The sequence below is a fragment of the Geotrypetes seraphini genome, chromosome 10 (genome assembly GCF_902459505.1).
Source record: "Geotrypetes seraphini chromosome 10, aGeoSer1.1, whole genome shotgun sequence".
NCBI classification, from domain to species: domain Eukaryota; kingdom Metazoa; phylum Chordata; class Amphibia; order Gymnophiona; family Dermophiidae; genus Geotrypetes; species Geotrypetes seraphini.
This window is the reverse complement of record NC_047093.1, coordinates 140,133,972-140,159,010: the sequence shown is the minus strand read 5'-3', so window position 1 is coordinate 140,159,010 and position 25,039 is coordinate 140,133,972. Positions and strand designations below refer to the sequence as shown.

At 45.4% G+C, this 25,039-nt stretch overlaps 1 protein-coding gene across 3 annotated transcripts in view; it reads left to right on the top strand.

Annotated features, from left to right (window-relative positions):
• The window catches only part of LOC117368437 (sulfotransferase 2B1-like), a 38,559-nt gene extending 24,103 nt beyond the window's left edge, over positions 1–14,456 (top strand). For all 3 annotated transcript variants that reach the window (XM_033962094.1, XM_033962096.1, XM_033962095.1), the window contains exons 2-7: positions 7,333–7,471; positions 7,762–7,970; positions 12,814–12,940; positions 13,040–13,134; positions 13,251–13,431; positions 13,952–14,456. In XM_033962094.1, the coding sequence (XP_033817985.1) occupies positions 7,333–7,471; positions 7,762–7,970; positions 12,814–12,940; positions 13,040–13,134; positions 13,251–13,431; positions 13,952–14,067 (867 nt within the window). In that variant the 3' untranslated portion in view covers positions 14,068–14,456. The remainder of the gene's footprint in view (positions 1–7,332; positions 7,472–7,761; positions 7,971–12,813; positions 12,941–13,039; positions 13,135–13,250; positions 13,432–13,951) is intronic.
• Positions 14,457–25,039: the final 10,583 nt, after the last annotated feature.

Below are 25,039 nucleotides of genomic sequence, written 5' to 3'. Positions count from 1 at the left end.
GTGGGGCCACAGAGTTTCCATAAAGTATGCAGTGAATGATGCAAGATATTTTGAATGTTATTCGTGATGGTATGGGTAGCCAGTGCATTTGTTTGATGAAGGTTGTGACAGAGTCGTATTTTCTCAGGTTGAAGATAAGTAAGAGCATAAAAACATAAGAATTGCCACTGCTGGGTCAGACCAGTGGTCCATCTTACCCAGCAGTCCGCTCACGTGGCGGCCCTCTGGTCAAAGACCAGCACCCTAACTGAGACTAGCCCTACCAGCGCCCGTTCTTCTTCAGCAGGAACTTGTCTAACTTTGTCTTGAATCCCTGGAGGGTGTTGTCCCCTATAATAGCCTCCGGAAGAGCATTCCAGCTTTCTACCACTCTCTGGGTGAAGAAGAACTTTCTTATGTTTGTACGGAATCTATCCCCTTTAACTTTAGAGAGTACCCTTTCGTTCTCCCTACCTTGGAGAGGATGAACAACCTGTCCTTATCTACTAAGTCTATCCCCTTCAGTACTTTGAATGTTTTGATCATGTCCCCTCTCAATCTCCTCTGTTTGAGGGATTAGAGGCCCAGTTTCTCTAATCTTTTGCTGTATGGCAGCTCCTCCAACCCCTTAACCATCTTAGTCGCTCTTCTCTGGACCCTTTCGAGTAGTGCCGTGTCCTTCTTCATGTACGGCGACCAGTGTTGGATGCAGTACTCCAGGTGAGGGCGTACCATGGCCCGGTACAGCGGCATGATAACCTTCTCTGATGTGTTCGTGATCCCCTTCTTTATCATTCCCAGCATTCTGTTTGCCCTTTTTGCCGCCACCACACATTGCATGAACGGCTTCATCGACTTATCGATCAGAACTTCCAAGTCCCTTTCCCGGGAGGTCTCTCCAAGTACCACCCCGGACATCCTGTATTTGTACATGAGATTTTTGTTACCGACATGCATCACTTTACACTTATCTACGTTGAACCTCATCTGCCATGTCGATGCCCATTCCTCGAACCTGATCATGTCACGTTGGAGATCTTCGCAATCCCCCTGCATCTTCACTACTCTGAATAACTTTGTATCATCCGCAAATTTAATCACCTGGCTCGTCGTACCTATGTCCAGATCGTTTATAAAGATGTTAAAGAGAACGGGTCCAAGCACCGAGCCCTGCGGCACCCATTGGTGACGCTCTTCCAGTCCGAGTATTATCCATTTACCCCCACTCTCTGTTTCCTATGCTCCAGCCAGTTTTTAATCCACGTGAGTATTTCACCATCGATTCCATGGCTCGCAATTTTCCGAAGTAGTCGTTCATGCAGAACCTTGTGAAAAGCCTTCTGAAAATCCAGATATAGAATGTCGACCGGATCGCCCTTGTCTAACTGTCTGTTTACTCCCTCAAAGAAGTGCAGCAAGTTCGTCAAACACGATCTGCTTTTGCTAAAACCGTGCTGACAGGTCTTCATCAGCCCGTGTCTGCCAGGTGATTAATGATGCTGTCCTTTATCAGTGACTCTACCATCTTTCCCGGTACCGAGATCAGACTCACAGGTCTGTAGTTTCCCAGTTCTCCCCTCGAACCTTTCTTGAACATCGGCGTAACATTCGCCACCTTCCAGTCTTCTGGAATCTTTCCTGATTTGATTGACAAATTGGCTATTAGTTGAAGCAGTTCTGCTATGGTCCCTTTCAGTTCCTTGATGACCCTTTCAGTTCCTTGATGGGTGGCGCCCACCTCTGAGGAAAGAAGAAGTTGCATCATCAGAGGCGGGCCGCAACTCAGCAAAAACCCCAAGGCTGCCTAAGTGAATCACTGCACTGGCAAGTACTGAGAATTGCTGGGAGGGGAGTGGATGGGAGGAAGCCACTCTCGGAGGTTCCCCATGATCTCGCCAGCCCTGCATGGACCGGCAGGAAATTTTCGGCAGCCCGGATTAAAACAGTAAATGGGCCGGATATGGCCCGCGGGCCATAGTTTGCCCATGTCTGGCCTAGATTCTTAAAAAGCATGTTAAAAAATGACGGCCTGCTATTGCTGCCGTTCTGGTAGTGAATTAAAAAAAGCGAGTCATTCTCCAAAAAACGCTCATGCAAATGAGGGTGGCGGAGAGTAGTGAAGACTCGCTAAATTTGCATGTGCCCATCGCTGGTGATAGCAATGGGCACATGTGCAGAATAAATGCAAAAAGAAAACAACAGCAGGAGAGATGTTCAATCTCTCCCGCTGCCAATCAACACTCTCCCCACTCCCACAGCAGAAGTGATGCCCACTCTCTCTCACCACAAACAACATCCCTCCTGCAGCGGCGACCTCCCCCCCCAATAAGTGGGAGAGATGCCCACTCTCTCCCAGCGCCAAGCGACCACCCTCCCAGAAGCGGAAGAGATGCCCATTCCCTCCCACTGCCACCCCTCTCCTCCTTACCTTGAATTAGCTGGCTGACTCTCCGGTTGCCTACTCCTTGCAGCCAGCTGGCCTGCCTGTTCAAAATGGGCCTTCCCCACCCCGGTACATCCTGGGATACACCGGGGAGGGGCCTGGGGCTCTGATTGAACCAAGTTGTTTAAGGTCCATCGCACAGGAGGGGCCTTATACAACCTGGGTCAATCAGAGCTTCAGGACTCTCCTCAGATGCACCGGGAAGGAGCTGCCCCATAGGAGGGGTTTTAGGCATCTGGGCAAATCAGAACCTTAGGCCCCTTTCTGCTGCATCTGGGGAGGGCCTGAGGCTCTGATGGGCCAAGGTTGTTTAAGGCCTTTCCAACCTGGGTCAGTCAGAGCCTCAGGCCCCTTCCCGGTGCATCCCAGGATGCACCGGGGAGGGGAAGGCCCATTTTGATGCACTGGGGAGAAGGCCCATTTTGAAGAGGTGGGCCAGCTGACCACAGGGAGAAGGCATCTCCCCAGTTAGCCAACTAATTCAAGGTAAGGGGGAGAGGGGTTGGAGGCGAGGGGGGGGGGAGGGTGTTGTGTGGCAGTGGGAGAGAATGGGCATCTCTTCAGCTGCTGGGGGGTGTCATTTGGTGCCAGGAGAGAATGGGCATCTCTCCCTCACTGCTGCAGGGGGGTGTTGTTTATGACGGGAGAGAGTGGTCACCTTTCCCGCTGCTGGGGAGGGGGTCACAGATGCAAAGGGGGGGGTGTTGTTTGTGGCGGTGGGCATCTCTCCTAATGCTGGGGAGGGGGGGGGGTCAATTGACTTTCTAGCAGTGTCCGACAGAGCCATGTCAGGGTTTTAAAACAGTGCTGTCACTCAGTGGCGTACCAAGGGGGGGGCGGGAGGGGCGGTCCGCCCCGGGTGCCAGCCCTGAAGGGGTGCTCCCGGCCTTGCCGTTCAGTCCCCCCACACCCCTGAAGGACCGCTCGCTCCACTGACCTTCCTGCACCACCTGTGAAGCAGCAAGCAGCAGGATCGCGAGGTCAGCTATCCCTAAGCTGCTTGGGCACTGCTTCCTGCGCTGCGGTCCCGCCCCTCCTCTGATGTCAGAGGAGGGGCGGGAACGCGGCGCAGGAAGCAGCGCAGGGATAGCTGACGTCGCGATCCTGCTGCGGCTGCTTCATAGGTGGTGCAGGAAGGTCAGTGGGGCGAGCGGTCCTTCGGGGGTGGTGGTGGTGGTGGGGACTGAACGGCAAGGCCGGGAGCATAGGTAGTGCTGCTTCATAGGTGGTGCGGGGAGGCCAGGGGGGCAAGCGGTCCTTCAGGGTGGGGCGGATGGGCTGGCAGGCAGGCATTCAAGGGGGAGGGGGGTGACAGGCAGGCAGGCCTTCAAGGGGGGGAACAGGCCTTCGGGGGAGGGGTGTGTGCAGACCTTCAAGGGGGAGGGACAGGCCTTCAAGGGGGGGGCAGGCAGTCCTTCAAGGGGGGACAGGCCTACAAGGGGGTGGGCAGGCCTACAAGGGGGTGGGACAGGCCTTCAGGGGGGGTGCAGGCCTTCAGGGGGGGTGCAGGACTTCGGGGGGGGTGCAGGCCTTCAAGGGGGGGGCAGGCCTTCAAGGGGGGACAGGCCTTCAAGGGGGGGGCAGGCAGGCAGGCCTTCAAGGGGGGGACAGGCCTACAAGGGGGTGGGACAGGCCTTCAAGGGGGGGACAGGCCTTCGGAGGGGGTGCAGGCCTTCGGGGGGGTGCAGACCTTCAAGGGGGGGGGACAGGCCTTCAAGGGGGGGGACAGGCCTTCGGGGGGGGTGCAGGCCTTCGGGGGGGTGCAGACCTTCAAGGGGGGGACAGGCCTTCAAGGGGGGGACAGGCAGGCAGGTCTTCAAGGTGGGGGGACAGGCCTACAAGGGGGAGGGACAGGAATTCAAGGGGGGGGACAGGCCTACAAGGGGGTGGGACATGACTTCAAGGGGGGTGCAGGCCTTCAAGGGGGGACAGGCAGACCTTTAAGGGGGGACAGGCCTTTGGGGGGGGACCCTGGTTTAGAAGTACACAGAGGGAAGGGGGTGTTCAAAGAGACGTGCATATGCCAAACTTTGGGGGGGGATGAAGAAATAATGGGTCTGAAAATAAAGGAGAGGGAGAGAAATGATGGACCATGGGATTTAGGGAGGGAAGGAACTGAAAGGGAGAGAAATTGGACACAAGGGATGGTGTGGAGGAGGGATAGAGATACTGGATAGGAGGGTAATTGGGAAAAGAAAGGGAGAGATGGTGGACTCTGGGGTGGTGGGGAAGGAGGGAGAGATGCCGGATGAAAGGGTAGTTAAGAAAAGGTGGATCTGTGGAGGGAGATGAAAAAAAGGAAAGATACCAGACTTCCTGGGGAGGGAAGGGAAATGGAAAGGGAGGACAGAGTTGGCAGATGGATGGTTAGCACGCAGAAAGAAGAAAGAAGGAGACCCTGGCAAGCAAGTTATCAGAAGAAAACCAGAGCCTTGGACCAACAAGATTTGAAATATAACCAGACAACAAAAGGTAGAAAAATTAATTTTATTTTCTGTTTTGTGATTATAATATGTCAGATTTGAAATGTATATCCTGACAGAGCTGGTGTTGGACTGCAAACGTGAGCTAGGATTTAACAGAGAGAGGAAAAGTCCTTTTTGTTTCTTTATTTTATTTACACCACAGCGCCAGTGTGGTTAGGAGAAGCCAAAGGGGGTGAAAAAGCTATAAAACCCACCAGGAGTTTTGAAAAAAATCACCCAACTGGGCAGGAAAATTGAATTGAAAAACCAATTCAATAGGCTGAATCGAATCGAAATTTTTTTTCCTGAATCTGGCAGCATTAGTTTGCGCTACTGTCTTAGACTTTAGGACCTGGGATTGGGGAGAGATGGCATCCTCAGTACTTTATAATGCAAATGAAACGAGGATTTGGTCAGACTTTTGAAGGGTCTGCAGAAAAAAAATATTGTATAGGCCGGGGACATGAAACAGCAGGAAATGGGAACTTTTCTTCCTTCTATTTTTGTGAATGGAAAGGCTGAGGATGTCAGAGAGTTCAGTTAAAATATGTGCTTTATAAGAAAATATAATAATGTGTTTTATAAAGTTTATAGCATAGCTGGCCTACCCACTGAGGTGTTTCTAGTGGTGGTGGTGGCAGCGTGTCAATGTGTTGAGAGGAAGAGATGGTCTGGGAAATTCTGCTGAGCAAACTCCGGGCCCATTTCCACCCCCCAGTTAGTCCACTCCACTCAACTGGTTCACACACTGAGTGGGTCATTGGGTGTTGTGTTGGGATCTCTTCCAGTGGTTTATCAGTATCTCCTTCTGGTCCAAGGAAGGAAACTTTGTTATCCTTAGCATTGACCTACAGAATATGTTTGTAACAGCGCTGCTTGTGTGGCATTAGGCTATGTAGTGATCGAAAGAAAAAAACAGACCTTTGCACATTTTTGCACTATATGGTGGGTGTATGAGGAGATTCACATTTCCTGCACAGCTAAGTCCATGTGAAGTTACCTTGTGCTGTATTTGACATCTAGGAAGGTCTCTGTTTGAAAGGAAAGATCTAAACTTAAAAATGAAGTGGCCAGAAGTTATGGTAAAAGCAGATAGTGTAGCTGGTTTTAAGAAAGATTTGGACAAATTCCTGGAGGAAAAGTCCATAATCTGTTATTAAGACATGGGGGAAGTGTCTGCTTGCCCTGGATCGGTAGCATGGAATGTTGCTACTCTTTGGGTTTTGACCAAGTATTAGTGACCTGGATTGGCTACCATGAGAATGGGCTACTGGGCATGATGGACCATTGGTCTGACCCAGTTAGGCTATTCTTATGTTATGTTCTCATCTGTAGGGGCCTTTGTTTTCACTTCTTATTTTAATGTATTTTTTTTCTGGGAACTTATCAGTGTTTTTTATAATGGGAACAAAAATGGAAGAGAATTAATGTGTGTGGAATGGGGGGGGTAACTAATTTCTTCAGCTAAATAATTCAATCCACTTCAAACAGACATAGGAGAACTCACGCACCATTCACACACCCTCCAACCAAAAACGTCAAAAGAAAAAAACTGTTTGACAACCTCCTAGCCATTCGAGCTGCAACACTCGACCCCCAACCTACAACCAATTGACATCGACCACAGACTGCAAAACCTTCAAAAAGAAATAAAAACCCTTCTATTCAAAAAACACATAAAACCGAACTAACACAATCAGAACTGTCCCAAGCATCACCTGCAACTACTCCATATGTACTTCTGATGTCATGACAATTCAGACATAATTTATGTTATGTTATGTTATGTTATGTTTGGAATATAAGAAAATTTTCACTGCCTGTTTCTATTCTGACCATTTATTCCGTTTCATGGTCATTGCAAAAAATATTTTTTTACATGGGGGGGGGGGTGTCAAAAAATGATGGGCCCCGGGTGCCACATACCCTAGGTACGCCACTGCACTGTCACTGTACAGCTGACGCTGCTCTTAGGAAATGGTTTGGAAATTATTAAGAATTCACCGGAGTGTTCATTTCAATGTTGAAGAACCCATTTGCATGTCAGTATCGGAGGCTACTAGAAATGTCGCTAAAGACAGCGATAAACCATTTTGCAGGCTAAACTGTTTCTGTGCCGATGAGAAAGGACCAGAGTGAGTTTTGGAGGCGTTGGGTTTTTTTTTTTTAGAGATAAGGGGATGGCCCATCACGCCCCTTGAGGGTGTTTCTCGCGTTGCCGTTCAAAGGTCCATCCTAGATAAATCCTTGAAAACCAGTCCTGAATTCTGATCACCCCATAGGTAAAATCCCAGAGGCAGTGCTGTGGAGGTAGCTGAGACTGGTAGTGCTGGAACTGACCCCCCTGTGTACCCCAGGACAGAGACACTGTTGGAGATTGAAAACCTTTTGGGGGGGAGGGTGTATATAGCTGTGTGTTACCTTTCATTTTGGTTTTGTTTCCAGATGTCCTCTTCTAATTTCCTGGAGCACCATGGTTTTCTCATGCCCTCCAAATACTTTGATAAAGACAAGTTGGAATACATCTGCAATGAGTTCCAGGTCCGGGATCAGGACGTCTTCAGCATCACCTACCCCAAATCTGGTGAGACGGGGGCGTTGGGAAAATAGGGTGAAGGTGTGGGGGGTCTGCAGGTAGCGGAATTTTTTCTTCACCCAGACAAAAGAGGGCACTGTGTGATCAGCAACACTGTGGGGGTTTTCTTGGTGGTCTTCTTCCTAGATCCCCTTTCTTTTTGTTCTTTTAGGTTATTTGTATATCTTCATTTCCTTGTTTTTCTGTATTTTCATCTTCTTCCCTCCCTGCAGTTGATTAGCAGAATTCTCTCTCCCCACACCCCCATCTAAGCTATAGCTTCCCCCTTTGGATTTCAGGGACCACATGGATGCAGGAGATTCTCACTCTCATTCAAAGCGATGGGGATACAACTATCTCCCACACCGTGCCTAACTGGGAGCGCGTGCCTTGGCTGGAGCCAACCCTATTTTCCACGAATCTGGAGAGTCTGCCCTCACCACGTTTCATGTCATCTCATCTCCCTGTCCATCTCTTCCCCAAATCATTTTTCACATCGAAGGCCAAGGTAAGGAACAGTGGGGTTCACTCTCAAGACAAGGGTCCACTCTTCGCCTGTCCGTGCTGTATTATGTGCATGGGGTTCTAATGAAGATCCTCTGTTCAGCTGTCTGTGCTGTATTCATGCCTTATGTGTATCAGTGTGATGCCTGCATGAAATCCCCTCTTCACCTCTTTGTGCTGTATTCATACTTTTCTGTATCAGTCTGATAGCTTTATTTATTTATTTAGATTTCTATCTTGTCCTCCCGTGAGCTCAGAATGGGTAACATAAGCACATCCACAGTAGATTACAGTAGACACATAGCTATATTATTTTGAAGTTTATTATGTCCTGGTATATTACTTTTACATACCAAAGTGGTTTACATCTTTACAGTGTTAAAAATTGAATTAATTAAAAATCGGGGGAATAAACAAACAAACTAAAAGTAACTATAGAGACAAAAATTGAAATGAAGGGAGAAAAGTGCAAGGATATAATATTAAAAATAAAAGCAAAAGGTACAGGAAAAACCATCAGGGAAGTGGGGTTGTCTGGAGCAAGCATCTCCGCCTTTTTTTTTTTCCATTGTCAATCGTAAATCTCATAGGCGTCTTTGAAGAGAAAAGTTTCAAGATTGGTTTTAAAGTTATTTCAACTATTGTCTTGCCGTAGAGTTGGGGGGAAGAACGTTCCATAGTTGTTGGCACAACCACCGAGTAAATGGTTTTTCGTGTTGTGCTGTAGAAAAGCTGTCGGACTGAGGGAATAGTCAGATGTTGCTGAGAGGATTCGTAAGGAATTAAAAGCCTGTCAATGAACACGGGGGAGTGATTGAGTTGAACTTTAAATGCTAGTAAGAGTTTTGAATGAGATTCTGTGAGTGATGGGTAACCAATGGGCTTTTTTAAGAAGAGGGGAAACATGTATTTTGAATTATTTGTAATCTGATCTGTTTCTGGGTGATTCCCTGATCGAGGGAATTGCAGTAGTCTAAGATGGAAATGATTGGGGGGGGGGGGGGCCTGCATTGCCGATCGATGCTGGAGGGTCCCATTGCCGTTTGGAAAAAAACAATGTTGATGCCCTCATTTATCAGGCCCCTCTGATCATTTCGGGCCCTAGACACGTGCTTACTGGGCCTATTGGTTAATCCTGCCCTGATCTGATCTATTTCTGGGTGATTCTCTGATCGAGGGAATTGCAGTAGTCTAAGCTGGAAATGACTAAAGAATGGATTAGAATATTGAGGGATTTGGGGTCTAGAAGGGATGAAATAGAGCGTATCATCCACAATACATTACATAGGACAATCATGGTAGCTTAGGACATGAAAGGTTGCAGAGAGATGTTCATAGCAATCACAGGAGATGTTTCTTGTTAATTAAGGGCATGACTGATTGTATAATAGCATTCTTTGGAAGAAGAGAGTATCGGGGAACTCTTTGCTGGAAGTAGGTCAGTTGAAAAGGAAGGTTTTCACTGCTCTTTGGAAGCTCATCAATGCATTCAGCAATCTGATCTGTGCAGGCAGTTCTTTCCATAGCCGTAGGACAAAATGCCTATAGGAGCACTTAAGGGCGGTTTCCATCTGGAGGGATCTCCCAGGAGGAATGCATAGCCACCTCTGCCTCGGAGCGGAGAGGGCGGGTGGGGGTGTACTGCTGTAGTTTGGAGGTAATGTAGGCTGATGTGGTGAGGTGGAATCGTTTGTAGGCTATTACCAGGGCCTTGAATATGTAGCATTTATTGATCGGTAGCCAGTGTTCTGCCTGGAAGGCTGGAGAGGATAACTGAGGCTGCACAGGAAGCGGATTGCCGAGTTTTGAACCCACTGGAGGCGTTTGAGTTCCTTGGCGGTCAGTCCATGTATAATTCAGTTGTCGGTTACAGCGGCAGTAAGCTTAACAAAGGGATATGAGCCTTGGAAAAAAAACCCTTTGGGTGAAACATGTTGGCGGTAAAACTCCTGAAAGGAAGACTACAGTTTTAAGCTAAGTACTTAAACTATATACACACTACAAGGTGGTTAAAGTAATTTATATATTTATAGAATAAAAGCTTTAAGATCCGGTGAGAAAGTTGTGCATAGACCCTGGGACAATGAATATGCTTGAGTCCTAGGTGGCACTTCTGAGGATCTCTGAATATACCAGACCTAATGTGAAGAGGTGTTTTATTTACACACTCTGGCTAATGGTTTGACTGATTACTCTCACAGAAGATCTTCACTTTAGTTTAAATAGAGGGCTGTTTGGTAAACTAATTTAACAGAGTGGCATTTTTATACATGATGTCTCCCAGTGAGCTCACTTTTAAAAGAATACATTTTTATACAACTCCTTACATTCTTTATTGGGTTTGATGTTTATTAAATAGAAGAGGGAACAGCAGGGGACCCTGGGGGTTCTAATGGACAAATGCTGTTTAGTTGTCTGTGCTGTGTTCATGATTTATGTGTATGAGCGTGATGCCTGCATGGAATCTCCTTTTCACCTCTTTGTGCTGTATTCATACTTTTCTGAATCAATTTGATAGCTGCAAGGGGTTCTAATGCCTAGGCTGTGTTTTTTCTGTTTTTCTAATTTAATTGTTTGTCGTTTGCTGATTTTGTATGTTTGTATTGTTCCGCGCCTATATTTATAGATAGGCGGGTTACAAATAATTTTAAATAAATAAAATAAATAGCTGTCTGTGCTGTGTTCATGATAGACTTATGATAGTGTGATGCTGGCAAGTGCTAGAAATTATGGCATAGACAGGGGGTGGGTAAGCAGAGTGGGCAGACTTGATGGGCTGTAGCCCTTTTCTGCCGTCATCTTCTATGTTTCTACCCCTCCTCCCTCTTGGTTTTTACCTCCTTCTCCTTTTTAATTTCGGTTTACTTGTTACGTTATTGTGTCTTGTCTTTTGTTTTATCCCCATAGCATATGATATAGATCAGCGGTCTTAAACACGCGACCCGCGGGCCGCATGTGGCTCTCCAGGTTTTATTTGCGGCCCGCAGTCTGGACTGGATCATTGTCTTCCTTTTGGAGCAGCAGTGTGTCTGGCCGGCTCGTTCCGTTCAAAGCCGCAGGTTGGCGGCTCCTTGCGCTATCCACGGAAGACCCGGCCAGACACGCTGCTGCTCCAGTGGCGTACCAAGGGGGGGCGGTCCACTGTTCTCCCTAGAGTGCGGCTCGTCTAGAACAGTGGTGCCCAACCTGCTTCCCTTCCCTTCTCAGGCCGGCATCGTGTTATTTGATCTCCCTGCTTCTCTTCGGGGCCGACCAACTCTCGCCGCCCAACGTCAATTCTGACGTTGAGAGGATGTTCTAGCTAGTCAATCGCTGCCTGGCTGCCCGGAACGTCCTTTCCGACGTTAGAATTGACGTCGGGCGGCGAGAGTTGGTCGGCCCCGTAGAGAAGCGAAAGAGGGAGATCTCGGCCTGTTCCCGATGGCGGCAGCGGCAGCAGCCTATTCCCCGGCGGCGGTGGCGTGGGGGAGGGCAGGAAGGAAGGAAGAAAGAAAGAAAGAAGGGGGGGACAGGGAGCCAGAAACAAAGCAAAAAATGGGACACGGAATCAAAGAAAGACAGACATAGAGAAAGAAAGAAAAAGTTGGGGGAGGGAATGAGGTCTGGAGGAGAGGAAGCATACAGGAGGCTGAAAGAAGAGAAGAAATATTGGATGCATAGTCAGAGACTGATGAAATTACCAAACAAAGGTAGGAAAATGATTTTATTTTCAATTTAGTGATTGAAATGTGCCAGTTTTGAGAAAGAAAAGATATTAAACTTTAAATGTGAGGGCTGCAGAAAAAATAGAGCACTTGGAGGGCCGCAGAAAAAATAGTTAATGTCTTATTAAAGAAATGACAATTTTGCATGAGGTAAAACTCTTTATAGTTTATATATCTTTCCTTTTAACTGTTAAAGGAAAGTTTTATAAACTATAAAGAGTTTAACCTCATGCAAAATTGTCATTTCTTTAATAAGACATTAACTATTTTTTTCTGCAGCCCTCCAAGTACCTACAAATCCAAAATGTGGCCCCTCAAAGGGTTTGAGTTTGAGACCACTGATACAGATGTAAATCACTCAGACCGTGTTATATGACAGTCAGTGTCGAAGTGTTTGCTTTTAAACCCTGTCTCTCCTGATTTCTCCATATCCCAAATGCCACATCTGCAAATCCAGTGTGGACAGAGTGTTTCACCTAAATTTATGTTCTCAAATTTTAGGGGTACAAATAGATAATTGCTGTACTATGTGTTATTTTGTTCAATCTGTAGTTAAATGTTTATTTTAGATAATGAGAAAAGTCAGATCTGTCAGAAAATACTTTGACCTCAGTCTTTTTAGATTAGATCTGATTATTGCAATCGTGTTCCAAATCACTTATAAATCATTTGCAATTTGTTTAAAATTCAACAGTTACATTGATATACTGTATATGTTGTGTGGAAATTTGAGCCTCTACAACCTTAATATATGGAACTTCACTAACAAGAATAAGGTTTATATTGGGAGTTACGGTTTATATGATTTTAACAGGCAATGCCCCCATCTATATAGCAAACATGATAATATTGTTGTGTTGCTCTTCTACCAAAATCAATGAAAATTTCCAGTGTAAAGTTTGAGTGGGGTTCTGATCCGTTCATTGTGATTTCCAGACAATGTAGTTTGGCTTCTTGGTTTGTAATCCGTCCTTGGAACTATATAGGTAAAGGTGGAATAGAAGAATCTGAGAAACATAACATAACATTTCAGACAAATGTTTAGCCTCCTTCCTTACTGGTGTTTTGTGGAGTCTCTGGATCTCAAAGAATTTATTGATTTTGTGGGGTCCTTGGGTGGCCTCCATTGCTTTTTTCTGGCAGGCTATTTACACGGTCCGGAATCCGCGGGACATCCTGGTTTCCCTTCACTATTTCTCCAAGACAGCAGGATTCCTGGACGAGCTTGATAATATAGAAGAGTTGTTACCCAAGTTCCTGAAAGGAGAGGGTGAGTGGACCCCAAACTCTATAACCTCACCCCATCAAAACTCACCCTCCCCTCCTCCTACAGCCTTTAACCATGTCTCTCCTGTTTATTTCCTGGCAGTATTGGGTGGATCCTGGTTTGATCATGTCCGAGGGTGGCTAGGAGTGAAGGATCAGGTGAATTTACTTATCGTAACATATGAGGAACTGTTACAGGTAAGTTGAAATCCATCTGAACTTAGTCACAGTGGACCCAAAAGGCTTCATCTCCTGATAGGTGGATGAATGAGTGATCTCGGTGTTAGATATTTCCTTGTCTCCATCCTTCTCAGGACCTGCGAGGCAGTGTGGTGAGGATCTGCAACTTTCTGGGGAAAGAGCTGAATGAGGCGGCCATTGACTCTGTGGTGGAGAATGTGTCCTTCAAAAACATGAAAGACAACAAAATGTCCAATTACAGCACCTTTCCTAAAGATATTCTGGATATACAGAAAAGTCCCTTCATCAGGAAAGGTGAGAACAAATATGGACAGGTGACATCGTGGATGCTACTGTAGAGAGTGATTGAGGAGTGTTGTATGTGGAATGTAAGAGATTACATATTGGGACAGACTGAAGGTCCATCAAGCTCAGTATCCCGTTTCCAACAGTGGCCATCCCAAGTCGCAAGTATCTGGCAAAATCTTAAGGAGTAGAACATAATTTTATGTTACTTATCCTAGGAACAAGCTGTGGATTTCCCCAAGCCACCTTAATAATGGCTTATGGGCTTTTAATTTAAGAAATTTTCCAAACCCTTTTTAAACCATGCTAAGCTAACTGCTTTTACTACATTTTCTGGCAATGACTTCCTGACTTTAATTACTCACTGAGAAAAATATTTTTCCTGCAGTTCCAGTATCTCCCAGCAGGAAGTGCTGTAGAAAATGATGCAGGAACCTGGAGGGGGGAAGGGGTTCATAGCTCCTGCAACATTAGCCTCTTACCAGAGATTTCAGTGGTTCTCACTTGGGGTTTTTGTGATATTTTTCAGGAATCTCTGGCGAGTGGAAAAATCACTTTACTCCTGCGATGAGTGAATCCTTCGATGCAGCCTACAAGGAAGCGATGAAAGATATAAATTTTAAGTTCATCTGGGACCAATGCTGAAATCGTTAAACTTCAGGAAAGAAAAAGGAATTCTTCATATAACTGTCACTCACAACTGTTCTGTGGCTTCCTTCATCCCCTCTCAAACTCAAGACTTTTCCATTTAAAGATGCCTAAACTCTTTAATCCCAGCTCTCTTTAACAATTCACTTTCACTCTTAGAAGCGAGTCCTACCCTAATGTATTTCCCTTCTCCACTTACCTCCCTTTATTTTTCTATCTTGATGTATTTACAAATTTCCCTTCTCCTATTTTCCCCTCGTTTCATATACATCAGTGTGTAATTGCTTCCGTACGTTTAGCTTTAGATACGATATTTCTTTTATTTTTAAATCTCATTTTATTGTTAACTGTTTAGATACCTGCTGGATAAACAGTATATCAAAAATAAAGAAAACTTGAAATAAAGAGAAACTGTCTTCCTAAGCACAGGCTGTATTCTATATGACAAGTCTGTTCTTGGAGGCCTGGGAATGTAGCTCACTGACAATGGTCAGCCCATCTGTTTTGAACCGAAAGGCTTTTGCAGTATATCAATAAAAATTTATGTTATGTTATTTGGAGAGGGGGACTCACAGGCTTTGAATTTTTAAGGAGTAAAAGCTACCTCCATCCTAATCCTTTTGGCTCAGTGTGTGTCTGCTCTGTAGTGGGAGAGAAGCACTCTGCCTTTGAGGAGTGCAGAGTGTTGAATTCAGATCTGCCCTCTTCTGGGAAACTTAGATGCCCTCCTCTCTTTCAAAGAAAGACAGAATAAATCGGTTCTTCCCAATTCTTTTTTTTTGTGGTTGTGAGACCCACTGGCCCTGTGCGGTTCTGACTTCAGAGAGAGGCTGGCAGAGGAGAGACAGGAGGAAGAGAGAGAGATCAGTCCTTTGCTTCTGGCAGCCTGCCCCATCTCCTGTCTGCACAATCAATATTTTTTTGGTTCACCTGAGGTGCCCTCTCAACCCTCCAGTTGGAATTCTGTTGTAGGAAGCAGGATTTGTCCTAGGCTAGCCCCAGACAGAGACAAGAGGAGAGAGAGTAGAGCAAAGCCAAGCTCTTTCCTGGCAGTCAATTGGTGGTGAATTGGGGACAGGAGTGGAGGGAGTAAGGTCATTGTGTTAGGTAACAAGTGCCAGAGCAGGAGGGCTAAGGGGGGGTAATAGAAGATAGGTGTCCTCTTCCCTACCTCTACAGATGAACATCTCTGAGCTCCCATGAGCATTGACTCCTCTCCTATTTAAATTGTCAGCAAAGTAAAACTCTTTGGCGTTATCCTCGATAAAGATCTTACATTCCATCAACAAATCAGTGCCGTAACACAAAAATGCTTTCATAAACTACGACTCATCCGCTCCATCTCATCTCTTCTTGATCCTCCCTCAATCAATATACTGATTCATTCCCTTGTTATTTCAACCATAGACTACTGAAACGCTTTCTACCAAGGCATAAGCCAGAAAGAAATTTGTCACATCCAATTAATACAAAACACTGTTGTGAAACTAATCTAATTTGACCTCGTTACTCCTCTCCGCCGTAAAGCACACTGGCTGCCAATCACACATCGTCTTACCTATAAAATACTACTACAGTGGTACCTCGGTTTACGAGTGCACCGGTTTGCGAGTGTTTTGCAAGACGAACAAAACATTTGCAAAATCGGTGCCTCGGAAACCGAGCATGGCTCGATTTACGAGCACCCCCCTCCCCCCGCAATCCGGCACCCCCCCTGTGATCCGGCACTCCCCCTGCCTTGAACCGGCACCCCCCGCCATGATCCGACCCCCCCCCCCCGACACGATTGGGCACCCCCCCGCCACGATCCGACCCCCCGACACGATTGGGCACCCCCACAATACGATCCGACATCCCCCCGACACAATTGGGCACCCCCCCCCGCCGCTTCTTACCCTCATCTGGGCACTCTTGAAAATCGGCCTTCTTCTCTGCTGGGCCTTGAGCATCTGAACATGCTCAAGGCCTGCGAGTTCACGTTCTGAACGTGAACTGAGCATGCTCAAAGCCCAGCAGAGGAGGAAGCCGATTTTCAAGAGTGCCCAGATGAGGGTAAGAAGCGGTGGGGGGGTGCCCAATTGTGTCAGGGGCGATGTCGGATCGTGTCGGGGGGTGCCCAATCGTGTCGGGGGGGTCGGATCGTGGCGGTGGGTTGCCCAATCGTTTCGGGGGGGGGGGGGTTGGATCGTGGCGGGGGGAGTGCTGGTTAGAGGCAGGGGGGGTGCCGGATCGCAGGGGGGGTGCCTGATCGCGGGGAGGAGGCCTTCGAGGGGAGCAATGCCGATTCTCGGGGGTGGGGGAACGCATCAAAGCGAGTTTCCATTATTTCCTATGGGGAAACTCGCTTTGATAAACGAGCATTTTGGATTACGAGCATGCTCCTGGAACGGATTATGCTCGTAATCCAAGGTACCACTGTACTTGCTTTCAAAAACAAAACATTCCCACCAACCAGCTTTCATTGATAAACTAATTCCATATGCATCTTGCAGGACTCTTCAATCTAGTACAGTGTTCTTCAACTTTTGTACACCTATGGACCGGCGGTAATAAAAGAATTATTTTGTGGACCGGCAAACTACTAAGACTGAAATTTAAAAAAAAACATCTCCGCTCTGTCCCTGCGAGCTCGGTCCCTGCCAACCATTTGATCCCATCTGCACAAGCCTCAAATAGTTATGATTTTATATTGAACGTATTTTATTAAAGTATGAAGAGAAACAATATTCTGTACAATTGTCATTTTATAAATACAAATAATACAGGGCATGGATCAACACAACCCCTGTCTCCCCTGAAAAGGATTTTGGTCCCAATTCCTGCCCCATACTTTCTCTGTCTCTGTCATTTGGAAGTCAGGTACCTGGGGACACATCTTAAAGACCAGAAATCGTCTTCCAAAACATGTCCAAAGTTTATTATGAGTTTCACATCTTTTATACGAATCAGGTTTGCCAGCATGTGTCAGCATGTGACGTAAATACAAACCATATATGGACACAGGTCACATGAAACTTTAAACACATCAGCATTTTTCCTATCTGGAGATTGAAGTCCACAGAGGGTCAGAAAGGGAGTGATACTCTAGATATGTCTCTCAAGGAGGGGTTTTTTAGGAGCTGTAATACGAATAACACAGTACATGAGCAGTCAAGACAAGAGTGCAAATAATAAGAGATTATGCATTCAACTAAAGTGCTGATCCCAAGAATTAGATAAATCAGAGTTACATTTAAGCTCAGCAAAGAGGTCTGCTAATTTCTGAATGTCCATAAGAGGACCTATATTGTCAGAAAGAAAAGTACAACAGCATAAAATACTGAGGAGAATTTAACAGAATTCTCAGCTAGAATCATATCTAGGGCCATATGATTTTGAGAACCATCTGAGAAGTGGAGCCTAATTGATCAGTAATACCTTGCAAGGCGTCCCTAGAATAGTTCAAAAAGCGTTGCTGATTATAATAATTTTAATTAATCCGATCAACATTCTTATTAATAGTAATAAAGGGAATAAGGGACTCAAACCCAGCCTTAACCTAAGCTCGGGCCTTAAAGTCATCTGGGACCCCTCTTGGGACCCCTATAATATACATGTGATCAGATTTATATCAAGACAAATAAAAGGAAAAACCATGTGAATAGGAAGGATGCCTTTCAGAAAGAATATGCAGAAGCATGGTAACCTTAACTAAAGTGCACTGGCCTATCCACTGGCTGGGTAGCTTAACAGGGAGCCAAAAGTCTCCATAAAGCCAGTAAATATCAAATCTGATGCAGCAACAATGGGGCATACCTATGAGCCAAGACAGAACAATAACCTGGGGGTAAATTACCTACAAAACTACTCTGTGTCAGATTAGAAACATGACATGTGTAATTGCCCTTATAGATGGTAACGGAAATATCAAGCTTTTGCTGTCCTGGCAACAAAGGGTATTTAGAACACTGCAGTACACAAAGGGGATAGGTAAAATTAGAGGAGATACTGGTAAATAACCCAAAAAGGCATGGTTGGATACCAGGAGGGAGGTCCAGAGGTACGGTTCCTAGATGGGGTCTAGCTTGAGCACATATGTAACAATTACTCTTATTATGTTGATCAGCAGTGAATTTCATCCATTCTAACCAAAGGTTACGTTCTGAAAACCCTACCTTAACAGCCACAATATCTTCAAAAGTGGGATTGGCAATAGCCATCATGTCAGTAAGTTTATTGAATGTAGGGGCCAGTGGGTTAGTATTTTTGGGGCCCCCACAAAATGGCGGGAGAGGATGAGTGGAGGTAGATAGATCCCATAAGAAAACTGATGGGTCGGATAGCTAGACCCACCCTTAAACCACATGTCCATAATGTACATACCTTCATCAGTAGGTCTAGGGTTGTCAATAGTAAGAGAAAGCTTAATAATTTGTGCAGGAACACTTTTCCTATAACAGTGTCCAACCTTATGAAGGGTCATACAAGTAAGCAGTGATTTACCATTTTGTTCCACTGTTTTTCAGAGTATTTTCTAGTTTATAAACCCAGTCAGTATAAATATTCCACCCTACCACTCCCCAGAATGCACACTTAACCCCCAACGTGAGTCAGTAACATATATGTATATATATATATGTCTTTAGTTTTAGGAATTTCTGAGGACCAATGGCACAGCCTTGGGATATCAATTGATGAACAGTCCGCAATGTCACAATACTCAAAGGAGAAGGTGGCAACTTGCACACTGCTGGAATTATACCAAAGGGTAGCATACTATCGGTCTTTTCTGGATTCCAATTAAAGGACAGCCTTTGCGAGGGAGTAGTCCAGCTTGACGTCGTGTTCGCAAAGAGGTGTCGGGGGTGCTGTTTACAGCAGGAGTGTCATTTACAGATGGGTATGGGCAGAAAGTGTCGTGGACCCAGAACACATCATCCCTGTAGACCCAGTTAGAAATGATCCATACAGGGAGAAAAACGAGCAGCAGCGGTGCCAGTAAGAGAATGATAAAGTTGGTAGAATGCTGCAATGAGATCATTATGTTGTTCCACTGGAGGAGGTGAAATCTGCGCAGGGAAGACTTGCTTCTGGGGTTTTAGGTTAACCCTCTTCAAGCGACTTGCGTGGATCCAAACAGGAAACTCCTCAGTGAGTGCAGCGGGCCTGGGCACAGCGATCACAGTAGTGGGAAGGCCAAAGGGGAAATCTGTCTGCTTCCGATCCTTGGAAAGCTTCTGGACAATCACCAGGCTGGAAAAAATGGGTAGGAATCTGTGGAGAGAAAGGAGAAGTGCAAGACACGTTTCTTTGAACAAGCCCTAATATTTCAATTAGCTTTTGGACTTATTCCTCCTGTATCAAGGGAAAATCTACCCATGGGGCGGGGAAAGGTCATCCCGTGAGAATCTCAAAGGGAGAGTAGCCAGATGTCTGTGCATACAGATAGAGATACTTGAAAAGAGATGCTTGAAAAGCATTCCAAATATCATTCAGCAGCTGTACTCCAATGTGATCCAAATAAGAGATAGAAAACAAGAGAAACCATGTTGCCTGTAACATGCAACATGTAACAATACCAATTCATGTATTTGATATAGCTATGGCAAAAGAGAGACAATACTCAGTTACTTAAGGTTCTTAATTGAACAATCCAAAAAGATATGTTTTATCGTGCTGCATATAACTATTATGCACTTCAGAGAGACCATACTGATGTACTGAATGTATTCAGAAATGTATGGATCATATGTAGGGAACACCACGAAATAAATGCTGTATAAAATAAAGCTTTTTCTTATAACCCCTAACTAAACTATATTCAGAATATAAAAGCTAAAAGTAAAAGAACATTGCGCAGTTAGGCTAGTAAGAAGTGGAAAAAGAGCTCTAAAAATGGCCAATGTTATGTATCCTGGGGTACCCACTAAACTAAACTAAAACAAGTAGACATGACACAGACAAAACATAAAGTTTTAAGCGTGGAGCTATTACTCCATCTGTCAAGTGTGCAGGGCTGAATTTAACTCTGCAAATAAACACATTGATATAAAAAAACCAAAACTACAAATAATGTATATCATAACCATCTCATATTTGGAAAAAGGCATAAAGCTAATGTCTCTTTGGAGCGTCTCTATCTCTGCAGTGATAAAGAGGACCCATGGAAAACATTAGAAATATCTGTGCCAAAACTGATCTGGGATGGCTATGTATAAATCCGGAAAAAACATTTTAAATTAGCAACATCCTAATTTCAGCTAAAACAATAAAGGAATTGTATTTTCCAATTTATTTTCAATTCACAACCGTGCCAGCTGTAATTATTGAGCTATATATATATATGTATCAAGGAGCAAAAGGTCAAGAATGAAAATATCTACTAGCAAGAAGTTAAAATGTCGAGCGAGCACTACGATAACCAATACCATGATATTGGGCAATGAATAAGGGAGAGCTAGCAGCTAGTATCCAGGGTTTCCCCTCTTTGCACCAAAGTCCGTGTAAAAGGGCGGCTTTGGGCACCTGCCAAACGCCAGGCATCAAATTCAGAGGAAGCTGTGAAAAAAGAGAGGAAGAGAATCCTGTTCACCCGTGAGACCCAAAAGCCCATTTAAAAGAAGGGCTTGAACATCGTGAAGAGTATGAAGGGTAATGGGGTGACCTAGGGTCAGAGAAGTAACCATCTCTACCACCATAGCACAAGCAGCCAGGGCTTTCTTGAACAGGAGTGACTATAAAAAAGGCAACAGAGCGTAACTTACCGCCATGTTCTCCCTTCATGGTGTTACAATAGTCCCAAACAAAGAGATAAAACATGTGGGCATAAGCAGGAAACCCCAAACTTGAGCTAGAAACCAAAGCACATCTTAAATGTCCAACATTTCATGAGTCATAAGAACATAAGAACATAAGAACATAAGAACTGCCATCTCCGGATCAGACCTTTGGTCCATCAAGTCCGGCGATCCGCGCACGCGGAGGCCCTGCCAGGTGTACCCTGGCGTAATTTATAGTCCATCATATCTTTATATGCCTCTCTTAAGGAGATATGCATCTAGTTTGCTCTTGAAGCCTAGGACGGTCGATTCCGCAATAATCTCCTCTGGGAGGGCATTCCAGGCGTCAACCACTCTCTGAGTGAAGCAGAACTTCCTGACATTAGTCCTGAACCTGTCCCCCCTTAGCTTCATTTCATGTCCTCTAGTCCGTGTCAAATTGGACAATGTAAATAATCTTCTCTGCTCTATTTTGTCGATTCCTTTCAGTATTTTGAAGGTCTCGATCATATCCCCACGCAGTCTCCTTTTCTCTAGGGAGAACAATCCTAGTGTTATAAGTCTATCCTCGTATTCCAGTTTCTCCATACCCTTCACCAGTTTTGTTGCTCGTCTCTGCACCCTCTCCAGCAGTTTTATATCCTTCTTTAGGTAGGGAGACCAATGTTGGACGCAGTATTCCAAGTGTGGTCTGACCATTGCCCTATAAAGCGGCATTATAACTTTCTCCGATCTACTCGAGATTCCTTTCTTTATCATGCCCAACATTCTATTTGCCTTCTTCGCCGCTGCCGCGCATTGTGCCGACGGCTTCAGGGTCCTATCTATCAGTACACCCAGGTCCTTTTCTTGTTCACTCTTCCCCAGAGTTGCACCTGACATTGTATACTCGTATTCCGCATTCTTATTGCCTAAATGCATTACCTTGCATTTCTCCACATTGAACTTCATCTGCCATTTCTCCGCCCATGTTTCTAACCGACACAAGTCGCTCTGGAGTTCCTCTCTATCCTCCTGCGATCTGATTGCCCGGCATAGTTTTGTATCATCTGCAAACTTGATGATCTCACTGGTTGTTCCTTCCTCCAGGTCATTGATATAAATATTAAAAAGGATCGGCCCAAGTACCGAGCCCTGTGGTACACCACTAGTCACTTTCTCCCAGTCGGAGAACTTCCCATTTATGCCCACTCTCTGCTTTCGGTTTTCCAGCCATTTGCCTATCCACCTTTGTATATCCCCCTCTATGCCATGGCTTTGTAGTTTCCCGAGAAGTCTTTCATGTGGAACTTTGTCGAACGCTTTCTGGAAGTCCAAGTATATTATGTCCACCGGCTTCCCACTATCAATTTGCTCGTTCACAGTCTCAAAAAATTGGAGTAAATTCGTCAAACATGATTTCCCTTTCCTGAATCCATGTTGACTGGGTTTCATCAAGTCGTGTGCGTCCAAGTGCCAGACTATGCTATCCTTGATCAGTGCTTCAACCATCTTGCCGGGGACAGACGTAAGACTCACAGGCCTATAGTTGCCCGGTTCCCCTCTCGATCCTTTTTTCTTCTATTTCTCCTGCAAACACTTTCTCCGCTTCAGGTATTGTTGAGGTGTCCTCCTTCGTAAAGACGGACGCAAAGAAGGAATTTAGTTTGTCTGCGATTTGTTTATCTTCCTTGATGTACCCTTTTCTTCCCTGGTCGTCCAGGGGTCCCACTGCCTCTTTTGCAGGTTTTTTCCCTTTCACGTATCTAAAGAAGGGCTTGAAGTTTTTGGCCTCCTGGGCTATTTTTTCCTCATACTCCTGTTTGGCATCCCTCACCGCCTTGTGACATTTCTTCTGATCATCTTTATGTTTGTTCCAGGCTTCGGTTGTCTTTATGCATTTCCATTTTTTGAAAGAGTCCTTCTTTTCTTTTATGGCTTCCTTCACCTGTATGGTAAGCCATGCCGGTTCTCTTTTGCTCTTTGTTCTCCGATCTTTGGAAATCCTCGGAATGTAGAGATCTTGTGCTTCTGTGATAGTATTTTTCAGTAGGGACCATCTGATAAGAGCAGTCATTTCAGAAACCAGGGTCTGTCTCAAAATCTGGTCATAGAAGGAACAAGCAGAGATCCATTGGCGGCAGTGACCAAACATAGCAAGAAAAGTAAGCATGTCTTTCTTGGTAGCTGGGCGGGGCAAACCCAGAATAGCAGCAATATTCCCTCTACTATCAAGAAACCTGAATAAGCCAAATTATTACAGAATGGTACACAGAAATATCATGCTAACAGAAGACCGCAGTCACACATGACAGGAATAGTGTTAGGGAAGAGCAAATAGGGCAACTGCCCCTGGTCAGAGAGAGCCCTAAGCTAGCTGTAAGCTAAAGAAGCACTGCTTGGGCTTTGCAGTCTTCAGTTATGTCGAACACCAGCTTTAGCAGGATACGTATTTCAAATCTGATATATTCTAATCACAAAATAGAAATAAAATTATTTTTTTCTACCTTTTGTTTTCTCTGGTTTCTGCTTTCATCTTCTTTTCACTCTCTTCCTTCCAGCGTCTGCCCTCTCTGTCTCTTCAATCCAGCATCTCCCCCTTCCATATGGTATCTGTCTTCTTTCTATGCCCCTCTCCCCTTTCCATCCAACCCCTCTCTCCTTTCCAGCTTCACTGCTGTCTTCATCATTTTTATCTCTCCTACACCAGATCTAGCACCTTTGTCCTTCTCTCCTTATTTCTCAGCTGACCCTCTTCCCAAAATCAATCTCTCTTTACTCTCTCATTCCTCTCTCCCCTTTCTCTCATCTGATCTCAATTCCATCCTGACCCCTTCCCCTCCTCTAATCTCCCTGCTGTTTCCTTCTTATTTTCCTCCTCCCCTGTCCAGGAGTATCCCTTCTCCTTTCCCTCCTTCCCTCTCCAGCACATTTTTCCTCTCTCTAGCCTAGCAGCAGCTCTGTGTGATTTTAACTTTGCCACACAGCTGCCCCTAGCAGTAGTTTAGATGTGGTTTCATCAGGTAGCCTCGGGGCCTTTGCTAGGCCAGTCCGCCTAGCAAAGGCCCCGAGGCTGCCTGATGAAACCGCGACTAACTAGCGGCAGCTGTGTGGCGAAGTTAAAAGAACACAGAGCTGCCGCTACTGGTCTGGGGGGGGCGGAGACAAGATAAAGGCAGGAGGCACACGCGACAGGAGTCCCTGCGAAGGCAGGAGTCCCCGCAAAGGCAGTAGGCGTCCCGGCAAAGGCAGGAGGCATACGCGGCAGAAGTCCCGGCATCCGTGACAGCAACAGGAAGTTGCAATCAGCTGACGCACCGGAGCCTCTCTTCCTGCCAAGTATGCAGTTTGTGGAGGGGACCCGAATCCTTCACAGATCTTCACGGACAGAAAATTTTTGCGGAACAACACCGGTCCGCTAACCGGCAGTTGAAGAACACTGATCTAGTCATCAAAATCTGCTCATCATCTCCTCGATAAGAGAACTCTTCTACGACACTACTCGTAAATCCATCTTCTATGTTACAGTTCCCACCTTGTGGAATGCCCTTCCTGCCGACCTTTGTTTAGAAAACTCTTTAGATAAATTTAAAATCTAACTCAAAACTTTCCTTTTTAAAGACACTTATACCTTGTAAACCCTGATTTCCACAACTATTGTTCCTCTTTTGTAGAACCTCTTTGATAATCAAAATGCTTCTTTAGAAGCAACCCCCCTTACCCAAATGTACTTCCCTTTCCATTTTGCCTCCCTTTATTTTTATTTTCCATTTCGATGTATTTAATAATTTTCCTCCCCCCATTGTTTCCCTTTCGTATCATGTACTTCAATGCGTAAGTGCTTCCCTCCTTTTAGTTTAGCCATGTTTTTATTTTATTTTTTAATTTTTATATTCTATTTTATTGTTAACCATTTAGATACCTGTATGATAAACGGTATATCAAAAATAAATAAATTTAATGTGTGCATTAAATAAAAAGAAACCAAAGGTCCATCAAGCCCAGTATCCTGCTTCCATCAGCGGCCAACCCAGGTCCCAAGTACCAGGAAGAAACCCAAAGAGTAGCAACATTCTAGAGCTGAGATGTCATAATGCCTCATTCCACCAATGCCTAAGAGCCAACCTCATCAGTAATGTCACAATGGCTTCATTGTCCTATACAGTACTTGGTTCACAAAAGAACATAAGAGCTGCCATGAAGTCAAGCTCCTCCCTGGCAGTCAGTTGGGG